The 22,130-nt window shown below is 38.9% G+C and overlaps 1 protein-coding gene across 1 annotated transcript in view; it reads right to left on the reverse strand.

The window, feature by feature from the left end:
* The window catches only part of SLC36A4 (solute carrier family 36 member 4), a gene marked incomplete at both ends in the record, with an annotated part of 84,898 nt that overhangs the window by 51,968 nt on the left and 10,800 nt on the right, over positions 1-22,130 (reverse strand). Inside the window, 4 exons of the mRNA XM_082278481.1 lie at positions 9,371-9,469; positions 10,172-10,399; positions 19,017-19,101; positions 20,289-20,384. Coding sequence (XP_082134607.1) covers positions 9,371-9,469; positions 10,172-10,399; positions 19,017-19,101; positions 20,289-20,384 — 508 coding nt within the window. The remainder of the gene's footprint in view (positions 1-9,370; positions 9,470-10,171; positions 10,400-19,016; positions 19,102-20,288; positions 20,385-22,130) is intronic.

Here is a 22,130-nt window from a genome sequence, read left to right on the forward strand (position 1 = left end):
ACCACACAGCCTACGGGAGAACCGTCTGCAGAAAAAGTATAGTTATATCAAGTAAAATAATAATAACAGCATACATCATTATTACATTGTTATGTTTGCTTGCCCGTCCTTGTCCATTTTGTCTCTCACTGCACAGAAAAAGTCTCATGCAGTATTTTGAGCAACAGGCTTCTATTCCATCACTTTTAGACACATTTTTAAAGCTCACTCTCTTCAGTAAGCTACAGAACACATCACTATTAGGAACACGTACAATAAACAATCCAATTTTCCTTAACAGATCCCTCATGACTGCAAAAAAAAGGGCAGCTACTATTACCCAAGGAAAAATGCAAGCGAAATGGTGACTGTACATCAATTTTTATAGTCAAAGTTTTATATGAAATAAATAAATCGAGAAGACAAGTTCTCACTACAGAACACAGTACCTTCTGAAATCTGCTGAGCAATTCCAATCACTCCAAAAACCAATCTCCTTGGATTCCAGTAAAGTCCCTTTCCACTTTTTTCACCAGAAAAAGAATTACTCACATACACAAAAAAACCCCACACCCAATCTACTGCCCTATTCTGATGGCCTTGATTTAACAATGCTTGAAGGAATTGTGTAAATCTTACTTAGCTTGCCATCCAAACCTTGCATTTTCTCCAGAGGTTCTTTTTTCTTTTTTTTCTTATGTTCAAGAATTTATTTATCACTTCACTATTACATTTATTTAATCTTTAGCTTGCTCTGAAACTTAACAGAAGTTCCGCAAGTTTGTGTATTATCATGTCCTATGTGACTTTATTTGTGAACAAAATCAAAAAAATTGCTCTTCAGCGTAAACTGAAAATGATAAAGCAGCAGTTTTGTTCAGTCACCAATATTTTTAAATATTTGTCCTGTCAAAATCACTGAAGTGTTATATGCTTTGCTGGCCTTTACATTAGTATGTAATTTTACCCAGCAAAAGATGTATGCTAATAGAAAATTATGTTTCTAATTTATCAGAGAGCTCCAGCCCCCCCTCATTTGGACTGCAGCCTACAGACTATACAGTGCTATGGTCTAACATGTTCTGTGTAAGTTACGCTACTCTCAAAATTTACACCAGGTAAGTGATAAAAGAAAAAATTACTTAGAAATGCAAGTGTTGCTAGAGGGTATATTTCAATCTACTGAAATAACACATAGAGATATAGTACATGATTGTGTATTTCTGGACTCTTTCTGGCTCAGGAGGAAAAAAATTAAATTTCCCAAAGCTGCAATGGCACTTAAATGTTTATTCCAGCCAATGATCAAACCCACATTGAATTTAAGTCCCCTTAAAATAAGTTACAATGATTACTAAGTTCTCACCTATCCCTACCTGCTTCTTCATAGGCAAGAGACAAAAAATTTACAAACTTCAATCTGTTTCAGTGCAAATGGTTTAAAGTAAAAGGTCTTCCCAAAAGGTCTTTTGCCTTTTATCCAAAATGCTCTTCTACACAAATGTTGCTTTTGTTGCATGTCCCTTTAGAAGCTAAGTATACACATAATGCAAGGTCCTACATGGGGCTGAGCGAATTCATGACTGCAGAAGTGAAAAAATAAATTATAATGGTTTCCACTGAGGATTAATGAGTTTGACAGGAAATAAATGGGATTAAGGACCTACAAAATTTTATAACTCTAAACACAGGAATTTCTCTGTCCTGGGATAGGGAGCCTTGAAAATACAGTCATGTACACTCCTGGATCAACAGTTAAAAACAACAGGACCCCAACACAGAAAGTGTTATGCATGTCACGTATTGCATTTCACACAGCCATCACTGAAAAAAATAGCCATCCAATTCTGAAAAAAACCCCAATCAATCCAAATACAAAGAAGAGACGATACTAACGACTGTAGTTTTCTGAGAACAGCTCCATACCCTTCGGCTTGACTTGGGAGCCCACCACTATGACAGCTGCACTACTCAACACCTTTCCTGTGAAGCACTCACACAGCTCAAGCACAAGCCAAGTCAAAGAATACACAAAGCCGAGTTGAAGAACACACACCATATCACTTCCTGCTATAATCTTCTCGTTCCAAGTGCCTTCACCATTCCAACATTTTTCCTTTCCACCTCTCCCATTTCTTTTAGGATTCTTTTTTCTGCTGCCCCTGACAAATCAGTATGATTTTTCAACCACAATGTTTATTAGGGAGCCATTACTGATGCCTGCAGAAGTGTTCAGCAGTACATTATTAGGGCTCTCAAATCTCGGAGAACATGTATTCACAAAAAATTTAGGTTTAGGAAAACTATCCTTCAGTGAACATTCAGGAACATTACTGAGTTTAAAATTCCTTTGACAAAATGATAGGTCTGTTAATACCTACTATTTTCAGCCATACAATAAAATAACTTTTTTTTCCCAGCTGTTGTCTCCATCATGCTTGATTCAATAAACGTAAATTATTCTATGATTTACAATGGATTTAACTTAGAAAAAAATATGTTGGCAAAATATTTAAGAGGTAAACTAGAACTTAAACTTTATTTATTGTTACATAGATACAAACATGCACACACTGCAATGCTACAGTCATCAATGAAAAGGCTGCACAGAGCCTATTATTGATGGTAAAGTTAAGATGCTGCTGATTAAATGAGAGACATGAAAGTCTAAAACCAAGGATGTAAGTATTTATTCTAGCTAGCTGCTCTCTCCAGGAAAAGTCACTAACATTTCTGCATCTTCACAGTTATATTCAAAAGCTTTGTCACATCATGAAGACTTACATTTATATATTACTTAGATAATTCCATACACTGCAGGTAAGTACCCACTCAGAACATAACAGAAGGGAAATCTTATCCAACCATAACAAGTAAGTTCAAAAAAGCTGCAGTTTAGAAGACCTACAGAATGATGGGCCAGGGGAACAAAAAATCCGGCTCCAAAAAAGCAAAAGAAACTACATAAATATTCCTTCCTGAAATTATTAACTATGCTTCTTAATTATATGTAATATCAGCCTAAGTAGTGTGTGTATCACTCTGCCCCTACTGCATGTATAATTAAGGCAGACAAGTCTTCCATCTAAGACAGGGTCACATCTAACAGGAAAATTGGCTTCTGTGCCTCACTGAAGCCATGTCTCAGACCCCAAAACCCACCTACCACAAGCTGGCAAGGCAGAGCATGACAGCTTGGCACTCTGTCACTCTTGCTCTTTGCCCATTCTCCAAAGTCACCAACCACATAATGATTAAGAAAAGGTTCAGGCAAGTAAGCAGTAAACTTAAACACCTTTGTTCTGTGATTGTGTAAACGCATGTTATCTTAGGTTTTGTAAGGAAAAAGAAACATTTGGATGTTGCGAGCATGTGTGTGGAACACTGCCTGAAAGAAAGTTATCCTTGGGAGCCTTCTGTTTGTGTTATTAAGAATTGCCTTTAAAATAGGAAGTAATAAAAGTCCAGTATGTACAAACAAATGGTTCTTCAGGGTGAAAGCAAATTTCTCCATTCTCAGGAAGTGGAAATTACTGGTAAGGAATATTTTACATGATAAAGAGGTGATATCAAGTTTTCTGTTACTTTATCAACCTTCATCTGAATTGGGCAGATGTACATTTTTTACAGTTTCTGATACAATGTCTTTTTATCTGCTGTATCTAACAACATTCTCTGTTTCTACACACTTGCTCATAATTATATCCTGATTTTGCTACAACACACTTCTTGCTGACATGACATCTAAAGTCCACATTTACCATGTGCGTTTAGTAGTAGGTCATCTCCACAATCATCAAATCCAGCCACCTACACTTGCTTGTCCAAATACAGAGACATCCTCAGAGAACTCCCACCTTTCATATTTTGAGGATACAAGCCTTTGCATCATCTCAAAAGAATACCAACAGAATTTATATCCCTGGTCCAAAGAGCTGATGCCCCAGGTAGATTTAGATGATGTCATGTTACCTGTTAAATATCTGCTTCTGACAAATCCAGTCTGGTCTTAAGGACAAGGGAAGCATGCCATTGGGTTTCTTTTTTTAAAGGACAATATTAATCTGTCAAAAGGGTTTTTGACAATGAGAGGCTTTTATCTCAAAGCCACAGGCCTAACAAGCTCATCTGCATTACTTTCAAAATCCAAATAATGACATTTTAAAATTATAATCCACTTAGTTTTCTCTTTTTAAATCTTCTGGAATTGGTTAGCTGCTCCTAATATGATTCCAGAGCCTGTCTTCTGGTATACAAATACCACCATATCTTCAGCTGCAAAGCTGTGATATCCAAGTTCAAAAGCAATTTGAATAGACATCTTCAAGTAATAGGCCAAAATATAAGAAGTCTTATTTTCCAAACCTAAAACTAATGCTGGAAAGTAATGTTTTTCTCTTCACTAAGCTAATCTGTCTGCAGCACTCAACAGGAGGGAAAAAAAGTCATACTCAGTAGTAAAAACTGTAGTTAACTTAGCATATTTATATGTAATGGAGAAGGGCAATTATATTTTTTGTTTAAATGTCATGATTCTATTGCACCCTTCTTCCCCCTGAAGCTTATCATAAAATATCACTTCCACATTTGGATTTGATTTTGTATCTAGAACAAGAAACCCAACCAGACTTTTGACGCAAAATATTCATGAAGTGTACCTGCTATTACATAAGCACAACATTATGCAAAGCTATTGCCTGCATGTGGCAATGCTACAGACAGAGCCAAGGCTGAAGGCATTGGTTTACACCCTTATAGAAAGTGCGTTACTTTCAATTCAGAAACAAAACCGTCATATTCATTTTAAAACCAGGCCTACACACCTTTGGAGCATAGAAGAGGCACTCAAGCATGGCTCTTATAAAATAAGGTTACATATTCTTCACTCCATTGCACCACCTGCAGCTCTTGTATTCAAGAAGTAGCATGGGTACTCTCTTCTGTTCTATGGCCTGAACATCAGCCCCATGCTTTGCCAGGAAGCATCATCTGGCACAGGGAACCTACAACCAGAGAGAACCAAACCACCGAGGGAAAGCAGCAGCTGCAGAATCTCCCAGCCCCAGCACAGTCCTGTATTCAAAAAGGCCCACTGAGGGCTGAATATACATTTTCTCTACCTCCAAAGCAACATTCTGCCTTCTGAATCAAAATCTTCACTCGAAAGCTAAACAAAACCAAGTATCTTAAATGGTTTGTTGCATCAACTTAAGAGTATTGCATTTCTGTTGCCACTGCTGTTCCATAAATTGAACTGATGTCACTAGGCAGTATGATTTTCGCAAGGTCACCCTGATGATCTTAAAATCTAAACTTACAAGTGTTGAAATCCCAAAGAAACTCTCAACACTATGAATGGCAACCCCCAGACTGACAGTACTGAGCCCTCAGCTGCTGTTTGCTAACTTGGTATCAAGGGGTGCCCCTGCTGCCAGCTTCTCCTGTTTCCCCAGTAACGATCTCCACCCAGCTGCCAAGACAATCACCATTTGCAGCATCAACCCTAGACCAATCTGCAGTAACCCCGCTTTTTACAGACAACTCTAACAGGCAGCAACTAAATGAATAGCACAAGCAACCGACTGTAGCACTTCTCAATCCTGTTACAAGTATCACTCAGAGTATAGCATGAATTAACATTAATCAGCTCTCCAATAGCACCAACCTTATTCCTGCTGCAGCAGTTGTAGCAACAAATCAACAACTTGCCTGGGCTTTAGCAAAATGACAAAATTGTTCAAACCCACCATCAAATAAGAGTCTAGACCAATCTCACAGGCAGATAGGAACAGCTCGAGTCATCACATTAATATAATTAATTCATCATATTAATTGTTTTATTTTAATGAAAAATATCTCAAAATAGTTTTACAACACTGGCTGATGAAATGTTTAAACAGCTCTTAATATTACCCAAGTGCTACTTTCTAGGTACTATCTTGGTTTCTTTGAGATTCTGTATTTCAATTACAAATAGTCCACCTTTCCTCCTTTGAGTTATTACAGACTCCAGTCAGTAAAATTGAGGTTCTTAAAGTCTATTTATCTTGGCATTGACTATAGCCAAAGCAACAATATTCCAAATTCCATAGTACTGATTTTCTTATTAGACTATGACAGCTAAGTGGTCCTAAGCTAATGACAGATTTTAACCAAAACCCATGTTCATACATTCATCATCTATGAGACAAACATGGTCTCTCAAGATCAAGAAGAAAATTCCAGCAGGAATCTGCTGAATCATTGCATCTCTCTGAAACACATTCCCTTTAGTGAATAGGTCCTCTGTTTTATTAGTGTCACTAATTTTTATTAGTTACTAATGAACTATAGTCATATTTTAAGTGATGGCAAGTGCTAAACCAAAAGAAAAAATAAATATATAATTTGGAATAATGGGATGAAAAAAAAAAACCATAAAACCAAAAAAAACACACTGAGGGCAGTTTTCCTCTCTTGTCAGGTTCTGCTTAAGATGACTGTACCTGCCCAAAACCTCAGAATTTCACTGTCCCTTTTCGTAACACCCAGTAATTGGGGAGCTCTCAGGATGAGAACTGGAATAACACACATTCAGATTCAAGGAAAAGGAAAAACGAGACCTTAGAACTGTTTCAGGCCAACTTATTGCATAAAACTAAGCAATCAAAACAAACTTTTCTGAGAATTAAGACCTTAAGGCTTCTGTTTATAATGCCATGTTCAGACAGCTTTGCAGTAATATGTGTTATTTGCAAGACATTCCAGAACAGAATCTAAGATCAAGTCTCTAAAAACCAGTCCGAGATTACATAAATCCATTTTAAGTGCCTGCAGTCAGAGTAGACTAAGGAGCCAATCTAATTAAATGGAGCTTTTTTTTTTCCTTATCAGAACAACTCGACCACATGGATAGAGGAACAACAGTAAGACAGGAGGTAACAAGTTACCACACACCAGCTACACAACAGGCTTATTATGGTAACCTCTTGAGCTGTAATAACTAGTTATCAATTTAATCATTCACCAAGAATTATACTTAATATTAATAACGTAAAGAGGAAATGTCTTGTCTTGCTTTGCTTCACTAATCTTTTTTTTATTTCATGCTTCAACAACTTTGTTTAGTTCTGATTATTCAAATATATGAAATAATTTTTTCTTCAAATCTTCTCTTTAGTGCATGCAAGTACAGCATAAGCAAACACAGCAAACAGACTGCATGCTCAAAATATCCCTGAGAGGCAGGGACATCTTAATATCATTCTGCATATAAGGAACAGACATTAAGCTATAGATTTGCACTTTAATTTCAATTTGTAAAGGCAGCCATGTTATATTAATGGTCTTGTGTAATGCAAACACACACACAAAGTGTATTGAACCATAGTGAACACAAACATTTAATTAGCTTGCAAATACTGGTAACGAAGTGAAAACATAACCACACTTTTCATTTGCTTTGAAGAGGAAGTAAATTATGACCAAGCAAAAAACAGAGACAGCCTATGCAGAAATACATGCAACACCTATATAACATTAATATCTAACAATATAAAGCAGTATTTTTATGTTTTAAAGGTAAAAATAGAATGAACCCTACATCAGTGTAAATACAGAATAAAATAAATAGAATAGAATAAAAGAGGGAAAATAAAATAAAATAAATATGAATAGAATAAAAGAGAGAAAAAAATTTGGAGGTCTTAAAGAACTCTCCAGGGAGTCAAACAAGAAAATGTTCCGGGCTGTTCTTTACAAGGCTTACATTGGAAGTCAATGCTGCTACTACTGATGTAAATTTAAGGAGCTAATTCGTCTAATGTGCCAGAAAATAATTACTATAAACCAATTCCCTACCTATAATTCAATAAACTACTGCTACCAAATGATAAGCCTTCACCACTTTCCCAAGGCTTACAGGATTCTCACTTGGGATTCCCTGGCTACAAATACCTGTGTGCTATGCAGTACATGAGCAAACCTGATACAACTGGGACACTCTTCAGATTTACTGTGCATGATACACACAGCAAGTCCAGTCTGTCCCAGGCAGACTACATAACCTAAAAGTAACAACCTTAGTGTAGTCCAATTTGATTCTCTGAGCCTGGAGAGGTTTTTTTCCCCAAGACCTCCAGGCATCAAATAATCTCAAACAACTGATTTCCTATAATTAAAGTTCCAAATGGATGGAAAAGGAAAGATGTCCAGATATACTCAGACAAATGATAGCTAAACCTCTGCATCCATCAGTTCGTATGTGAGAAACAGTGGAAAACAGTTTGAAAACACACTTTTGTAACATAAGGTAAAAGGTTTTCCTATTCAGCTCTTCTGCCACTGATAAGACAGCAGCAAGGTAAAATAATCCGGTTTAAGTCAGAGTTGTCAAATCCAAAAAAGAAAACAGACTTGAAAATCTTCTGTGGTATATGAGTGACAGAATCATTGCAGACTAATAGCATGCTGGTTTGGAGTTGTTTTAGTTTGGGTTTGTTTGGGGTTTTTATTGGGGATGGAGGGGAGGAGGGGGGACAGAAGGAGGGGTTGGTTGGTTGTTATTAAATTTTAAGCATACACTTTAAGCGTAACACTTGTCTAAGTATGTAAATATATAACAAATAAAGCATATACAGTAATTTCCCAACAATTTATGACCTACCATTCCCAGACATCTCTTTAGCTACTTTTTAAAATTTATCAGGTGGAACAAAAGTGGTTAACTAAAGACAGGAAAGCTAATGTCTTTGCAAACAATTTGATAGGTGAAGGTATGGGTGCTAACATCTTTGAAATGGGTCTTAATGTCTCTACTAACTTTGGGCAGCCGGTTTGTTGCAGAGCCCACTCAGCTTGGCTCCTGAAACAGACAAGGGCCTGCACAAGCCTGGGCTTCTGAACTTTGGGGTAAAACAGTAGCTTCAACGGGGGAATATGGGGTAGGCAGTTCGGGAAGGCTGTACCTTCCTAGTACCTCAGCCAGTGGGGAAAGGAAGAGGGCGACATGAGGCCGGGAGTTGCGATAAAAGGAGGCTGCGCCCTCCGAAACCTTGAGAGAGAAAACCCCGCGGGCGTGTGCCCCGGTGGACTCTCTCCCTTTATTCGAATAAAGTTACAGGACTCCTCTGTCTCCTTTTTGGACATAAACCTCTGGCATTTGTGGATTTTCCTGATATTAACTATTTGGGACTAAAGGCATTTTTGCAATTTGGGAGGGGGCTAAGCATCCAAATGATGGGGATGTTGTGTCCACAACTTTTGCCTTATTTGACCAGACAAATTAATCCCTTTCATACCAACACAGGAGATTAGTGCTTCAACAAAACCAAAAAAATAACAACAGGAGTAAAACTGCCTGTATTCCCAGCATAGAGCCAGTGATTCTGAAAAGTCAGTAAAAAGCACTTACCACACCAATTCCTTCAAAAGCAAATACTGCAGTCCCAAAAAACAGTGGGTATTTCTTCCAGCCAACCATAGAAGGCAGTTTTCGAGGATCTGCTATATCCTGAAGAAAACAAAGCAAAACAGTGCATTAGCTCTTCCTACAATTTTGATTGATGTATTATGCTATATGAAAGAAAACTCAGTACATGTCGACAGTGGTGTATACGTTGCTATTTACAATCCCTGGTTTTCCTCCCAAACTTAGTCCTTTATACACATTTATAGCCACCTTCCCACACAGAAACTTGCAGATGTATTTATTCTAGGTTCTATCACTGTCACTAGGTATTTTCACATTTAAAGTATCACACTGGTGTGCATGAGAGAGCATGAATTAAAACAGAAGGGAAAAGTGCACATCTTAAATCTTATCTTCTGCAAACTTCTTAGTGTACTGCTCTTTCTAACCTCCTTTTGTACTGCACAGATATTCTTCATAACCATGAGGGACACTAAAATAACATCTCTTTAATACAAGCCAAAGTCCTGCAGAATGATTAATTGCTCTTACCCAAATTTTTTTCAGAACTTCTCCTGCCTCCTTGCCAGCCAATATCTCTCATTGCCTTCCTCCCCATGCTCCACTTCCCACACATCAAAAGACATATTTTTATTATCTAAAATTAAGATGCCTCAAATACAAGATACTGCTGCCTTTCAGAAACTGTCAGTCAGTGTATATCTATCAGAAACCAACTGCTACATGCAACAAACATAACTTGCCACACTGGAAAAAACAGATAGTAAACTTTTTTATACTCACTCTAACAATATACTGGTAAATAATTACCAGGCTAACAGCCATGGACAGATTGGCAAGCAATGAAAGCAAGGACAGGTTCTTAAGGTCACGAATGAAGACCAGGAGGACCAGAAATGGTAGGAAGCACAGCATGTATATTCGTAAATCAGTATTCCTTTTCTCAGAGGAACTGCCAGTGGCACTAACATTCATGGGAGCAATCTTACTTTCCAAGAATCCTTCATGGACCTTTAGTAAAACAAACAAACAAACAAACAAACAAACAAAACCAAATGTTAAACAGTGGTAGCAGTGAGTATATAGTCACATTGCTGTTTTCCTATAGGGAAATTTGTCCCTCTGCTTCACCTGGTGACAGGAATTTTGAGATCCCTGTACATGTACTCTCAGTGCAGAGAGGAAGACAAGGCACTCCTACACAAGTGTTGCACACTTAAGGCAAATGATGAAATCCGGGCTTGAAAGCATCATTATCCCACCGCTGACTAAAGAGGAAATTTACACGTGCAGTTTAGATCAGATTCCTTTCAGAAAGGGAGAGTTTGGTAAACTGGAAGCAAGCAAGACAGATCTGGGCCTAAATCTTAAGAGTTTGACTTTTTCTAGGGAGAGTAAGGGAGTTAGATGATAAAATGCTATTGCACCTGAGTTCAGTGCCTAACAGCCTTATGCCTTCACCATGCACATCATAGCAGCATACATACAAAATAATGTTAGAATATGAACATGCCTGTCTTTCATTTAATTCAAAATAATTTTTTTCACTCTTCACTTTTTTATTAATGAACATTAACTCACCTCTAAAAACCATAAGCTCTGACAGAGTTGAGTCCTGTATCTATTAAACTGATACAAATTAATGCCTATAAAGTAACAGTAGTACACAATGTGACAGTTCATTAGGTTTTTTTGTACATAACATTATAATAGTTGCCTGTAGTGCAAATCAGAATATTGAGTTTGGGGCTACTCATGACTCTCATGGCTTCTTTTGGGAAAAAGTCAGTGTGGCTTCAACTGCCAAAAATTTATTTTGTGGAAATGTACACAGCCATCTGTGCTGTGTGCAAACCACAATCAAAACATCCAGAGCTGGTGGTTATTCTGCTTGCTGCAAAATAATAACAGTTAAATTTGTTTTAAATCTCATCATGTTGTTTCCCTTAGGTACCCCTTCCTTCCCTACCATTGCATTCACCATCTTACAAATCAGCCTATGACTGTACTTAATCTACTCACACTGCATGAAGCCTTTGGCTTGATGGCTACAAAAAAGATACCTAGACAGTGAAAAAAAAATTAAATTCCTTATAGCACAGAGACAAAAAAAATGCTAAACTGATACATAACTGAAATAACTCACTTGATTTCCATTGTTTCAAACAATTCACAAATTCAGGAAGAAAGAATAAACTTAAAATTATTTTGTCTGTAACCAAAAGCACCGTGCTTTTTTTTTTCCACTATGAAAAAGGAAAAGCTCAATGATACAATTCTGCAACCGCATGTTTTCCAGAAATCTCATTTTATATGAAAAGAGTCACTGGTCATCATGGAAACACTGATGATTTCTACCTTACAAGAATCTAAAGTGTCACTTGCAAGACATTTAACATCTGTTAGTTTTCATTAAGATATCATTTTCAGAAAGCTACAAAGAAGATCTAATTACATTTAGAATTGAATTCACACAGCTACAATAACTCAACTTTGCCAAGCAGTAAGTCAAACACTTAACCAAATTACTTCCCTAATGCCACATGAAATAAAGCTCTCTGTGGAAGTTTCCTGCTTTCCCACCATACTTAAAACAAAAATACAGAACAAGCATTTTAGGCCTTTCACTTTAACAGGTCTTGTGTGTTTACTTGCTCGCATGCATTTGCAGGAAGCCAGAGGTGTTCTGCACACAAGGACATGTAAAAGAGCTTCTAAGAATCACAGTGTGATTTGAGCACATAAACTCTCTGCTACAATAAATATTTAGCCCAGTGCGTCCTCAATTTGTACAAATACCTGTAGCCTGATGAGCTATTAGAAAAAAAAGAAATAAAACATTTATTCCTTAAAAAACCCAAACCAAACAAAAAATTAGCAGGCAAGATACAGTTCAGGTTCTAAACTACATTTTTACAATACCACAGTATAAACCAGCTTCTACTCAAATAATTGCAATCATTCAAACACTTCAGTTTTCTCTTAAAGACAGAGGCATTCCCTTAGTATACACAAACCCCAATAGAAAGTGCCTGAAGTCAGAAATATTTTTTTTCCTATTACCACCACCAAATTCCAACTAGGCATTCAACCAGAGTTTACTGGCTAATGCAGCTGGAAAGTGCAATGTACAATACTCCATAAAATTTCATTCAAATTTTGGTCTATTGTGATCAGCTACCCTGATGGCTGTGTGTGATGAGATCACATCTCCACATTGTGTTAGGTAGGTGTAGTCACACAAAATAGCCTTAATAATTATCTGCCTTTTACTTTCACAAGAATACAGAGGAAAGCACAGAGAAAGAACATACTACAGCTACACACAAACTCTCCACAACCTTCATCAGGGGAATGGATACTGATGCACAATCAGCAAAACACAGCTGACTAAAATTGTCAGACTGTGCCTCCCTGGCCCCACCTTCCCACCTCCCATTTGCACCTTTTAGATAGGAGTTATATTTCTGCAATAAACCACAACACCATAATCTGCTTTATGATATTGTAAGCACAGTAACCCTTCTCCCTACATTGTTCCCTGCTCCAGAATTCACTGGAGAACGAAATGGAGGCCAAATGGATTCTCAAAAACTTCATGACTTGTAGGAGCCTGTAGCAGGTCCTGTTCCTTGAAATGTAGTTTAAAGATAGAAAACAGGGCATCAAAGACATTCTAGCTGGGAAGGGGAAAAAATTTTTAAAAAAACACAAATAATGAAATTCTGGACCTGCTCAGTACAGATTACTATTCTACATTAACCGGATTTGCAGTCACAGCTGTCTTTAGTCTGAGCTACAAGAGGAACCTATTTCTTGTATGTTTTTTGACCATTTTCTCTTGCCCTCCCATTTGACCTCAGTACAGAACTTGGCTTCATTTTCTAGACAAACCCTTTGCAGTCCTGGGGGGCTGATCTTAAGTCCTCCAAAAGCCACTTCACCAAGCTGAACAAGCCCAGTTTTCCCAGCCCTCAGAGGACAAGTTCTTCAGCCCCAATCATTTCAGCAGCCTCCCCTAAACTCACTTCAGTCTGTCAATGGCATTCCAGTATTGAGGATTCAATACTGGAAGAGTATTCTATATATGGTCTAACAAATGGGAAGTAAAGGATGACAATCACTTCCCTCCATCTACCAGCAATTCTTCTGTTCATACCGCCTGGGATGCTGTCGCTTTCCTTTGCTACCAGGGCACACTGCTGGCTCATGATCATGACCACTACTCTCTGAATCTGGCCATACAAACAGCTTTTTATTCTCTGCAGCTAGTTGTCCGTCCATCCATCCATCCATCCCTTCTTCCAGACCATAACAAACTTACTTGGATACAAGGACATTGTCAAAGACAGCATGGAAAAACTTGTTAAATTCAAAGTAGCACGTAGTGCTTTCTCATCATGTACAAATTCAGATTCATGTTATGGACACAGTTGTACTGATAAAAGAGCACAGGAGAACACAGTTTCTTCCCTTTTTTGGACATATCTACCTTTAAATCAATGTCACATCAAGAGAGCAGCTTTAACAACACCAGTCAGAGCAGTACCACTTGTGGGCTTAGGCAAGACCAGAGGAAATATCCCCTAAAGGTGGATTTCGAGACGTGAAAAAATAGTGATGCTGCACATGGACTCAGAAGAGGCATACCAAATAAGATCCAACAAGGATTAATCTTGTGGGAGAACTAAACAAACAGGCAAGAGTTACTGACAGGTCAAAGAAGGCTGAATCGGAAAGTAAAATGCAAAAGTTATAGAAAGTAAGGATCACTACTCTCCCTCTTAGAGTGGAGCAATTGGCTGTGGGAGATTTGACAGCAGAGAGTAACAAAGGAAAACTCTAACGAAGATGAGATTATACTAACTTGTTCAGGTGAGGGCTAACATCACCATGACTTTGAAAGTGTTTTCCTAAATTTTGCTTTTAAAAATTGATCAGACAACACTTAAAACTGTTCCAAAAGTACCAAAATACAAAACAGCAGGAAGAATTTGGGGTTTTTAAACTTTTCCATATGCTGTTTAGTTCTTCACAAATTTATTGCTGATTGTGTTAGGATGGACTAACAACTATTTAACCTAGTCTCCTAAATATTAGAAACAATATTACCTCAGATTTCTGCTCTGAACAATAATCACTTTCCATCTCCTGCTGCTCTCTCTCTAGGTGCATAACTGCATATGGCAGTCATGCTGAGCGAGGAACAGCCAACACTCGATGCCTTTGTCCTGAACACAATTGTCTTTGTCCTGAACAATGCAACATGATCTGAAGTGTCAAATATTTCCCTAAACCACACGAGGAAATATCATTATGGTTCTAGAAAGGAAGCACATAGCCACTGAAGTCACTAAGCATAGTGATGTCCCCAGACACAAGACTACATCAGGAGTCACTTCAGTTATTCAAGTGTTAACTTACCATGCTGGTGTGATGTCTGGAACAGTTTGTTTCACTCATTTACACAGTCCAAGCACAGTGTCCACCAGCTTCAGCTAAATCCAGGAAGATCAAACACTTGTGCAAATCTAGTTACCATGTTCCTTCTCCACTCAGAAAACTAATGCACAATTAGAGGCTGCAAAAAATTCAGTTCAACCAATGAACACACTTCCTTCTTATGGGAATTATCTCAGAAGCAAGAAATAATTCCATTTCCTTAGTCTCTTCAACTGAGACCACTGTTTCCTTGCCTGTATCCCAAAACACACTCTTTCTGCCATGCAATTTTATGGACTTTTCAACATCTAGTGAGCTCAAAACAGCAGTCCTTGAACTCACTGGTTCCTCCTAATTTCTTCCTTACTCAGCTCAGAGCAACAGCCAGTGCAATATACAAGCCCAGATCTGGCACAAAATCAGTATGTTATCAGAGAGATAACCCTGTAATTTGGCACGAACAGGCCAAATAAATGCTTCACAGTTCATTTAGTTCTGGCACCTCATTACTACTTACTATTGTACTTTGCAACATTTTTAACACATCCAGTTATATGATTAAGCACAATTTCCACAGTTTTGTGAGTTTTTTCCCTAAAAAAATGGGAAAAAAATTCAGAATTCCACTGCATTCCTGCTACCAATAAGTCATCTTCAGGGTGCTAAAGATCTAAAAAAAATGCTCACAAAAAGCAAGAAATTTTCATTTCTTAGCTTTATCAGCAAACAATGAAAGAGGACACATTTCCAGAGAACTCAGCAAACATTCATAAGAAAATCGATACATTTTCTTTCACTGAAAGGGTGGCCAGGCACTGGAATAAGTTGCCCAGGAAAGTGTTGGAATCATCACCCTTTAAAGTGTGGATGTGGCACTTGGGATCATGGTTTAGTGGTGAACGTGGCAGCGCTGGATTAACAGCTGGTCTTGATAATTGTTGCGAAACCAACCTTAACAAGTCTATGATTCCACTGAAATGCCAAGACTCTTGACGTAGGGTCTTCTGCTGTCCAAGCAGGAAATGCCAAGTAACTATGGCATGAAAGGGGACCATGCCCTTTTGAGCACAGGTTATTTTTCCCATCCCTGTGTGTTCCTTCTCTAGATTTGCTGCAGTCAGCCCTCAAGATTCTTGTTCCAGCTTTACTGTTCTTCTCCAATCTGAAATACTTTCATCCATAAGCCTCTTATTACATCCTGACAGAGTTAACCAGAACTTTTGTCACCAGTCTAAGTTTTTTTGGTGCTCCCGGAAAATATTCCTTAGGAAAAGCTTGACTTGACATTCAATACAACTGAAAATAGGATCTTGTAGCACAGTGTCTGGAAAATACTAATGCAATGCAGAAAAATCTCAGTGGAAGTTTCCCCCAGTTTCAGTGGGTTTAATTTGCACACACCAACATGTAAATATGATCAGCAAAGAACAGATTATAATGCAGATATATTGGTCAAGGTGTGCCATTAATAGCATTTTTACTATGTTTTTCCTTTATTTTAGTTCTCCCCTTCCCACCCCGAACTCCCTCTGTTCACCCTCCCCATCCTTTCACTACCCCAATCTTTAGAGATTTAAGGCTGTACCAATTTTTGTTCTTTGGTGCCCTCTACGGGACTGATTTCTGCAAGAGAAAGTTGCCAGGAAGAAAACAGACTTCTCCCTCACAGAAGAGTAAGCACAGGGCAGTCCAAATCAAGTACATTTGGAAGTGGAACTTCTGAATTGCCAATGCATTTAATCCATCCATAGGGTCCACGTTATAGGTCTCTGCAGCTACTGCTTTTGCAGCAGTTGCTTTCCTGTAAGAGCTTTCAATTCTTCCTCAAGAAAGCAACATGTTTTCTGAATAAGGCTTTAGGGATTTTTTTTTTCACAAATCTACAAAAGCCAAGGTCAGCAAGTATTCAGTCTCATCTTTTGCCTAAGGCCACAGCACATACATAATCAGTTCATCAGGTAAATATTTGATAAGAAAGATTTTAATTCAACCTTACATTACAAAGGATGCATTAAAAATCTTGTTTCAGAAGGCCAGCAAAAGGACATCAGATAGGATTTTTAACTATTGAGACATTCTGATGGTAGAACTGTTAGTTTTAAAGGCTGGGATATTTTTTGTCCCTTACAAGATACAAATTACAGAGTACCCAGCTTCCAAATACACAAATTTGCCTCATCTATACAGATCTTCATCCACAGAACTTGAAACACTTCTTAAATACAATATAAATACTCATCTATGATGGAATGAAAAAAAACCAAACTATCTTCTATGTGCTTACTGCCCAAAGGGACACTCTTCTTCCTAATTAAATGTAAGCTACGCCAAGGCACCTGTTGCCTACCTTATGAGTAGAATAAGAATGGATGATTAATGCTTAGCAACCTACCATACCTTATTCCTCACTTCACTAATTACAGGAACATACATAGAATCGGAGAACCACAGAAATTTTGTGCTGGAAAAGATCCCCAAGATCACTGAGTCCAACCTTTTGACTGATCATCACCTTGTCAACTAGAACATGGCACTGAGTGCCACATCCAGTCGTTTCTGGTGATTCCACCACCTCCCTGTGTAGTCTGTTCCAGCGCTTAACAACACTTTCCATTAAGAAATTCTTCCAGATGTCCAACCTCAAGCCTTCCCTGGCACAACTTCAGGCTATGTCCTTTCATCCTGCCACTTGCTGTCTGGGAGAAGATGCCAAGCCCCACCTGGCTACACTGTCCTTTCAGGTAGTTGTACCGAGTAGTAAGGTCAGTCCTGAGCCTCCTTTTCTCCAAGTTTAACACTCCCAGCTCCCTCAGTCACTCCTCATATGACTTACTCTCTAGACTCCTTCCCAGCCCCGCTGCCTTTCTCTGGGCTCACTCTGGCACCTCAATGTCTTTCTTGAAGTGAGGGGCCCAGAACTGGACACAGAACTCGAGGTGCTGCCTCACCAGTGCTTGTACAGACACAGGCCCAGACTCAGACTCATTATCTTTATGACAACTGACTAATCATAGTCTCCAGAGCAGAAAACACAACACAGCACACTGGTAGAGTCCCAGAATCATAAAAAGCCCATGGAAGAGCAAGCACCAAATGCTCAACATGCCTGTGTTTGAGCATCCATCCTGTGCCAGCTGACCCTCCATGGACCACATGCTCAGACACACAAACTGCTGACTGCAACTTCCCAGTGTGTCCAGAGGAGGGAACAACACCCACCAGGGACCCCATCAACAGAATCCCCCTATGAGAAAGAGCTTAGAAGGACTGGAGAACAAGAGACAAAGCAGGTGAATGAAAGCAGGAGCAGCTGTCACAAAAGTGACAGGCATGGTTTTGTTTGCTTTTGTCAGTGATGGATGGCTGTAGGGAAGAAAAGGGGTAGCCGGGTTTTATTGAAAGGTTTGGGGATTGCAATGTGATGTGTAAAGGCATTTGTGGTTGTGGTGATCCATTTGCAATGTTTACTTGACTTATGCAATTCGGGGATAAAACTTGAAAGAAAGAGATGTGACCAAACGCAAAGAGTTCACAGAAGAGCAAAAATAATTTTAAAATTATATCATGTCTCCCCTCTATTAGATAGAGGGGAGACAGGATAAAAATATTCAAAAATATAAAAGGCGTCCACAAATAGAAAAGAATAAATTACTTCTAGCTAGAACAAGAAATAAAGAACTTACAATATCAGTAAGAAATTTGAAGCTTCTACAAAGAAGCAGCTGTCTAACAGATAAAGAAAGCACTGGAACTGACTACTGAGGAAGCTGTGGAAATTTCAATGTCAGGCATTTTTTGCAAAAAAATCAGGATTCATTTAGATACAGTGGATCCTGTGAATAGAAGGGACTAAACAAGTACCAAAAAAGAAATTCCAGTTACTTGAAAAGGATAATATGTCCAGGATGTTGGGGGAAAAAAAAGGAAGTCAGCAGAAAGCCTAGAGAAAAAAAAAAAAAAATTCTGGAGCAACTGGCTCCTAGACGAGTTTATGCCTTATTTTCCATCATTTCCACAATTAATTTTTAAATTCAACAAACAAGTCAGAAGGAAATATACACTTTCACAAGATCTGAATTTAGTTCACCTTGCCCATTGCCCCTTTTTACCAAAAGCTTTATAGGAAATAAAGTGAGGAAAAATGAATCTAAACCCATAACTGCTTCCATATGGCAGCATTACTCACTTGTTTCACATTTTCTGCCAAGAACACAACATAAACGGCACAAAATCCCAGCTGTGTTATCACTAGGAAAAAGTCCACAATACACCTGAGGAAGAAAAAACAAACATACATTATACTTAAAATCCAAACTATTAACCCATTGCTACCTAATACACAACTCCTGCTCCTTTTCAGAGTAGTCAAAATGCTAGATTCAAATGCCACATTAATCTCACAAGCCGTGCACTGCATGTTCCTCCTATGTCAAACCAGGGTGGTGTTTATAGAAAGAACACTGTGGCTCAGACTGTGTTTGACAAAAGTGATACACAGAGGTGGCCCGAGGACAGACTGTAATGAAACTCTGCTAGAGACAGGCACAGAGCAGAGATCTGCCCCAGAGAAGGATTTGCTGCAGCACAGAGTCTCTGGAGACCCAATTGCCATTTGAGGCTTGTCACTCTTGGGTGCAATAGAAAATTGTCATTATCTATCCAAACAAACCAATGTTCCCTCTAATTGAGCTCTACTCCATTCCTACAAAGTTATCACAAAAGATCTTAAAACACTAGCTCACTAGCAAGATGCTGCATCCTTGAAAATAACAGGAATATAAAAAATTCTTCCACAAGTGAGGTAAAAACCATTTTAAACTAATGCTGAACAACATGCCTGTTTCAGATTTGGAATTTCACTACTCTGCAGTCAGTACCATAAACTCTACAAACAGCAACAATTGGCAAAGAAAAAATAATGTATTTTACTTAAAGAGGGATAAAATATTTAACAGACACAAGTCATTTATATCTTCATGTCGTTATTGCAAAAATAGTAAGTATTTCTCCATTATTTGTATGTTACATCTAAACAGGAATCAAAGAATTGTTTTGCTTCCTTTCAGAGCACATATATTAAAGTAATTAACATTTGCAGTGTCAACCAACCTGCAATGCAGAGAAATGCTGGGAAAAGAGAATGAAAACTTAAACTACTTCACTACATTAGACAATAGAGAATGCACTTCTGGTTACAACACATCTCTTCCTATATCACTAAACAAAATACTTTTTCTTCAGAGCTCCTGTAGAACTGAAAATTGAAATGCCTAATAGAGTCACACATCCTCCCATCTCACAACTACTAGCTGGCACCAGGAAATAAGAAATAACACTGCATAAAAGCATTTTTAAGGAAGGTAACATCTTAGTAAAATGGAAATCTCCTAATCATGCCAAGTGCAGCCATTAACTTAAAAAAATTAATTTACTCAATTAAATTCTAATTCAAACATACCGGCCCCAAGAAGCTCGTTTCTGAAGCGCAGTCAGGGGCCCCACTTCCATTGCACAGCTAACTGTATCACTATATCCCAGTGAGGACTTCTTCATCCTGAGATCAAAAAGTAAAGGAAGAACAGAGTTACCAGAAACTAGGAGGACCTAGAACCCTACTATGAAAATGCTGTTGGTCTTCTATGATGATAACAAGTTGTCACCTCTGGCAACACTGTGCTGCTGCTGAACTTCAGAGATATGGTTGGGGCTTCTATACTCCAGGAAGGGCTACTTAGCACTCTACAAGCATGTGAAACACAGTGTTGCTTCCCCCCAGTTCAACGGTATTAAATGAGTTTCTTACAAAACAAGGGGTTTTTTTGATAATTACTCCAAAATCATATTCTTATGAGTTTAAGAAATTAATCTCAAATCTAAAAGCCACAAAGAACTTAAACAAAATTCAACAACTCTTGCTGCACAAGCAGCTAATCACAATTGATTCAATGATCTTATTTCACTCATCAACTTTAAAAACCATTCAAAACTACAGAGGAAAAATTCAGGAATGACAGGGTCTGTTCAAAGTACAGTATCACATTCATTTGGTAAAACAGATTTTCCAGCTACAGGACATGAATAGTTTCATGATTCTACTCAGTTCAAAAGTTCATTGCACTTTGAAACATGAGACCCTCCCACTGCTTCTCTTTAACACCTGACAGTACAATAAAAATGTTTAACGAAAGTCACTATTAATCAAAATACTCTATCAGTCAAATCTGAGTTACTGCTTCCCCCAGTATTGCACGTCTCACTTGGAGGAATATTCAGTTTATCTGCTCACTAGGATCATTTTAACACATTCCTTCACCACTACAATTTCAAGGAATCAGGTTGCCACAATTCAAAGAGACAGAGCTCACATATAATCATGAAAGACATTGACAGCATTTCTTACTTCTTTTATTCCTATAAAGTACTTATTAAAGGGGTATTTATAAATTATACATTTTTCAAAGCTATGAATAAAGCTATGAAAAAAAAGAAGGACTAACTGACTGAAAACAAGCACCTAAACTGTAGTGAGTTAAAACCTGATTATTAGCCAGCAGGGAAGAGGGTACTGGGCAACACAAGTTAAACCAACCTCATTTTGTATAAGAGCACAGAACAAATATGTTTTTTCGCTGTGCTGCTGTTGGGGTTTTAGGAGCTCTCCTGGTTTTTAGGGGTTTTTTTCTGTTAAAGGAATTTTGCCCATACATGTTACTACGGGAACAAATGGCTGGGTACTTAAGAAAAACAGAAGAGCTGGCTGCTCCTTTTGTTTCACCTGGGTGTGTGGGCAGTGGGTCTCTGAGTTCGCAGTTGGACAGAGAGGGAAGCTGCTTTCTTCGGCTGCTTTTCCTTCTGCTGGAGAAGCCCCGGGATCCCAAAGCCCACCTTCCCTGCCCCACTGGGAGACGGGCTGTGGCAGCCCTGCTCCGCCGCTGCTTCGAGCCTTCGCTGCGTTGTAGCCCTGCTCGCCCTGCCTGCCCAGACCTCCGGGGGGGTTCCCCGTTTGGATACACCTCGTCTGCCACCCGGGATTTGTGCTCGTCCCTGCCCTTCCAGCCTGCCGCCCCAGCCTGCTGTTCCCCAGGGTCCAGCCAGACACTGGGATCGGCTGCCCAGGGGTTTGTGAAGCCTTTGTCCCATCCCTTCCCGGGATCCCAGGCCGCCAGTGCCGCGTGCTCCCCGAGCTCGCTCCGGAGCGCCCCCTGCAGCCGCGGGGGAACCATCGCACCTGCCCTGCTCACCGGGAGCCGCCAGCGCCCCTGCCGGCTGGGACCGGAACTGCACCCGAGGGGAAAGGGCC

This window comes from Coloeus monedula (genome assembly GCF_965178545.1).
Source record: "Coloeus monedula genome assembly, chromosome: 3".
NCBI lineage: Eukaryota > Metazoa > Chordata > Aves > Passeriformes > Corvidae > Coloeus > Coloeus monedula.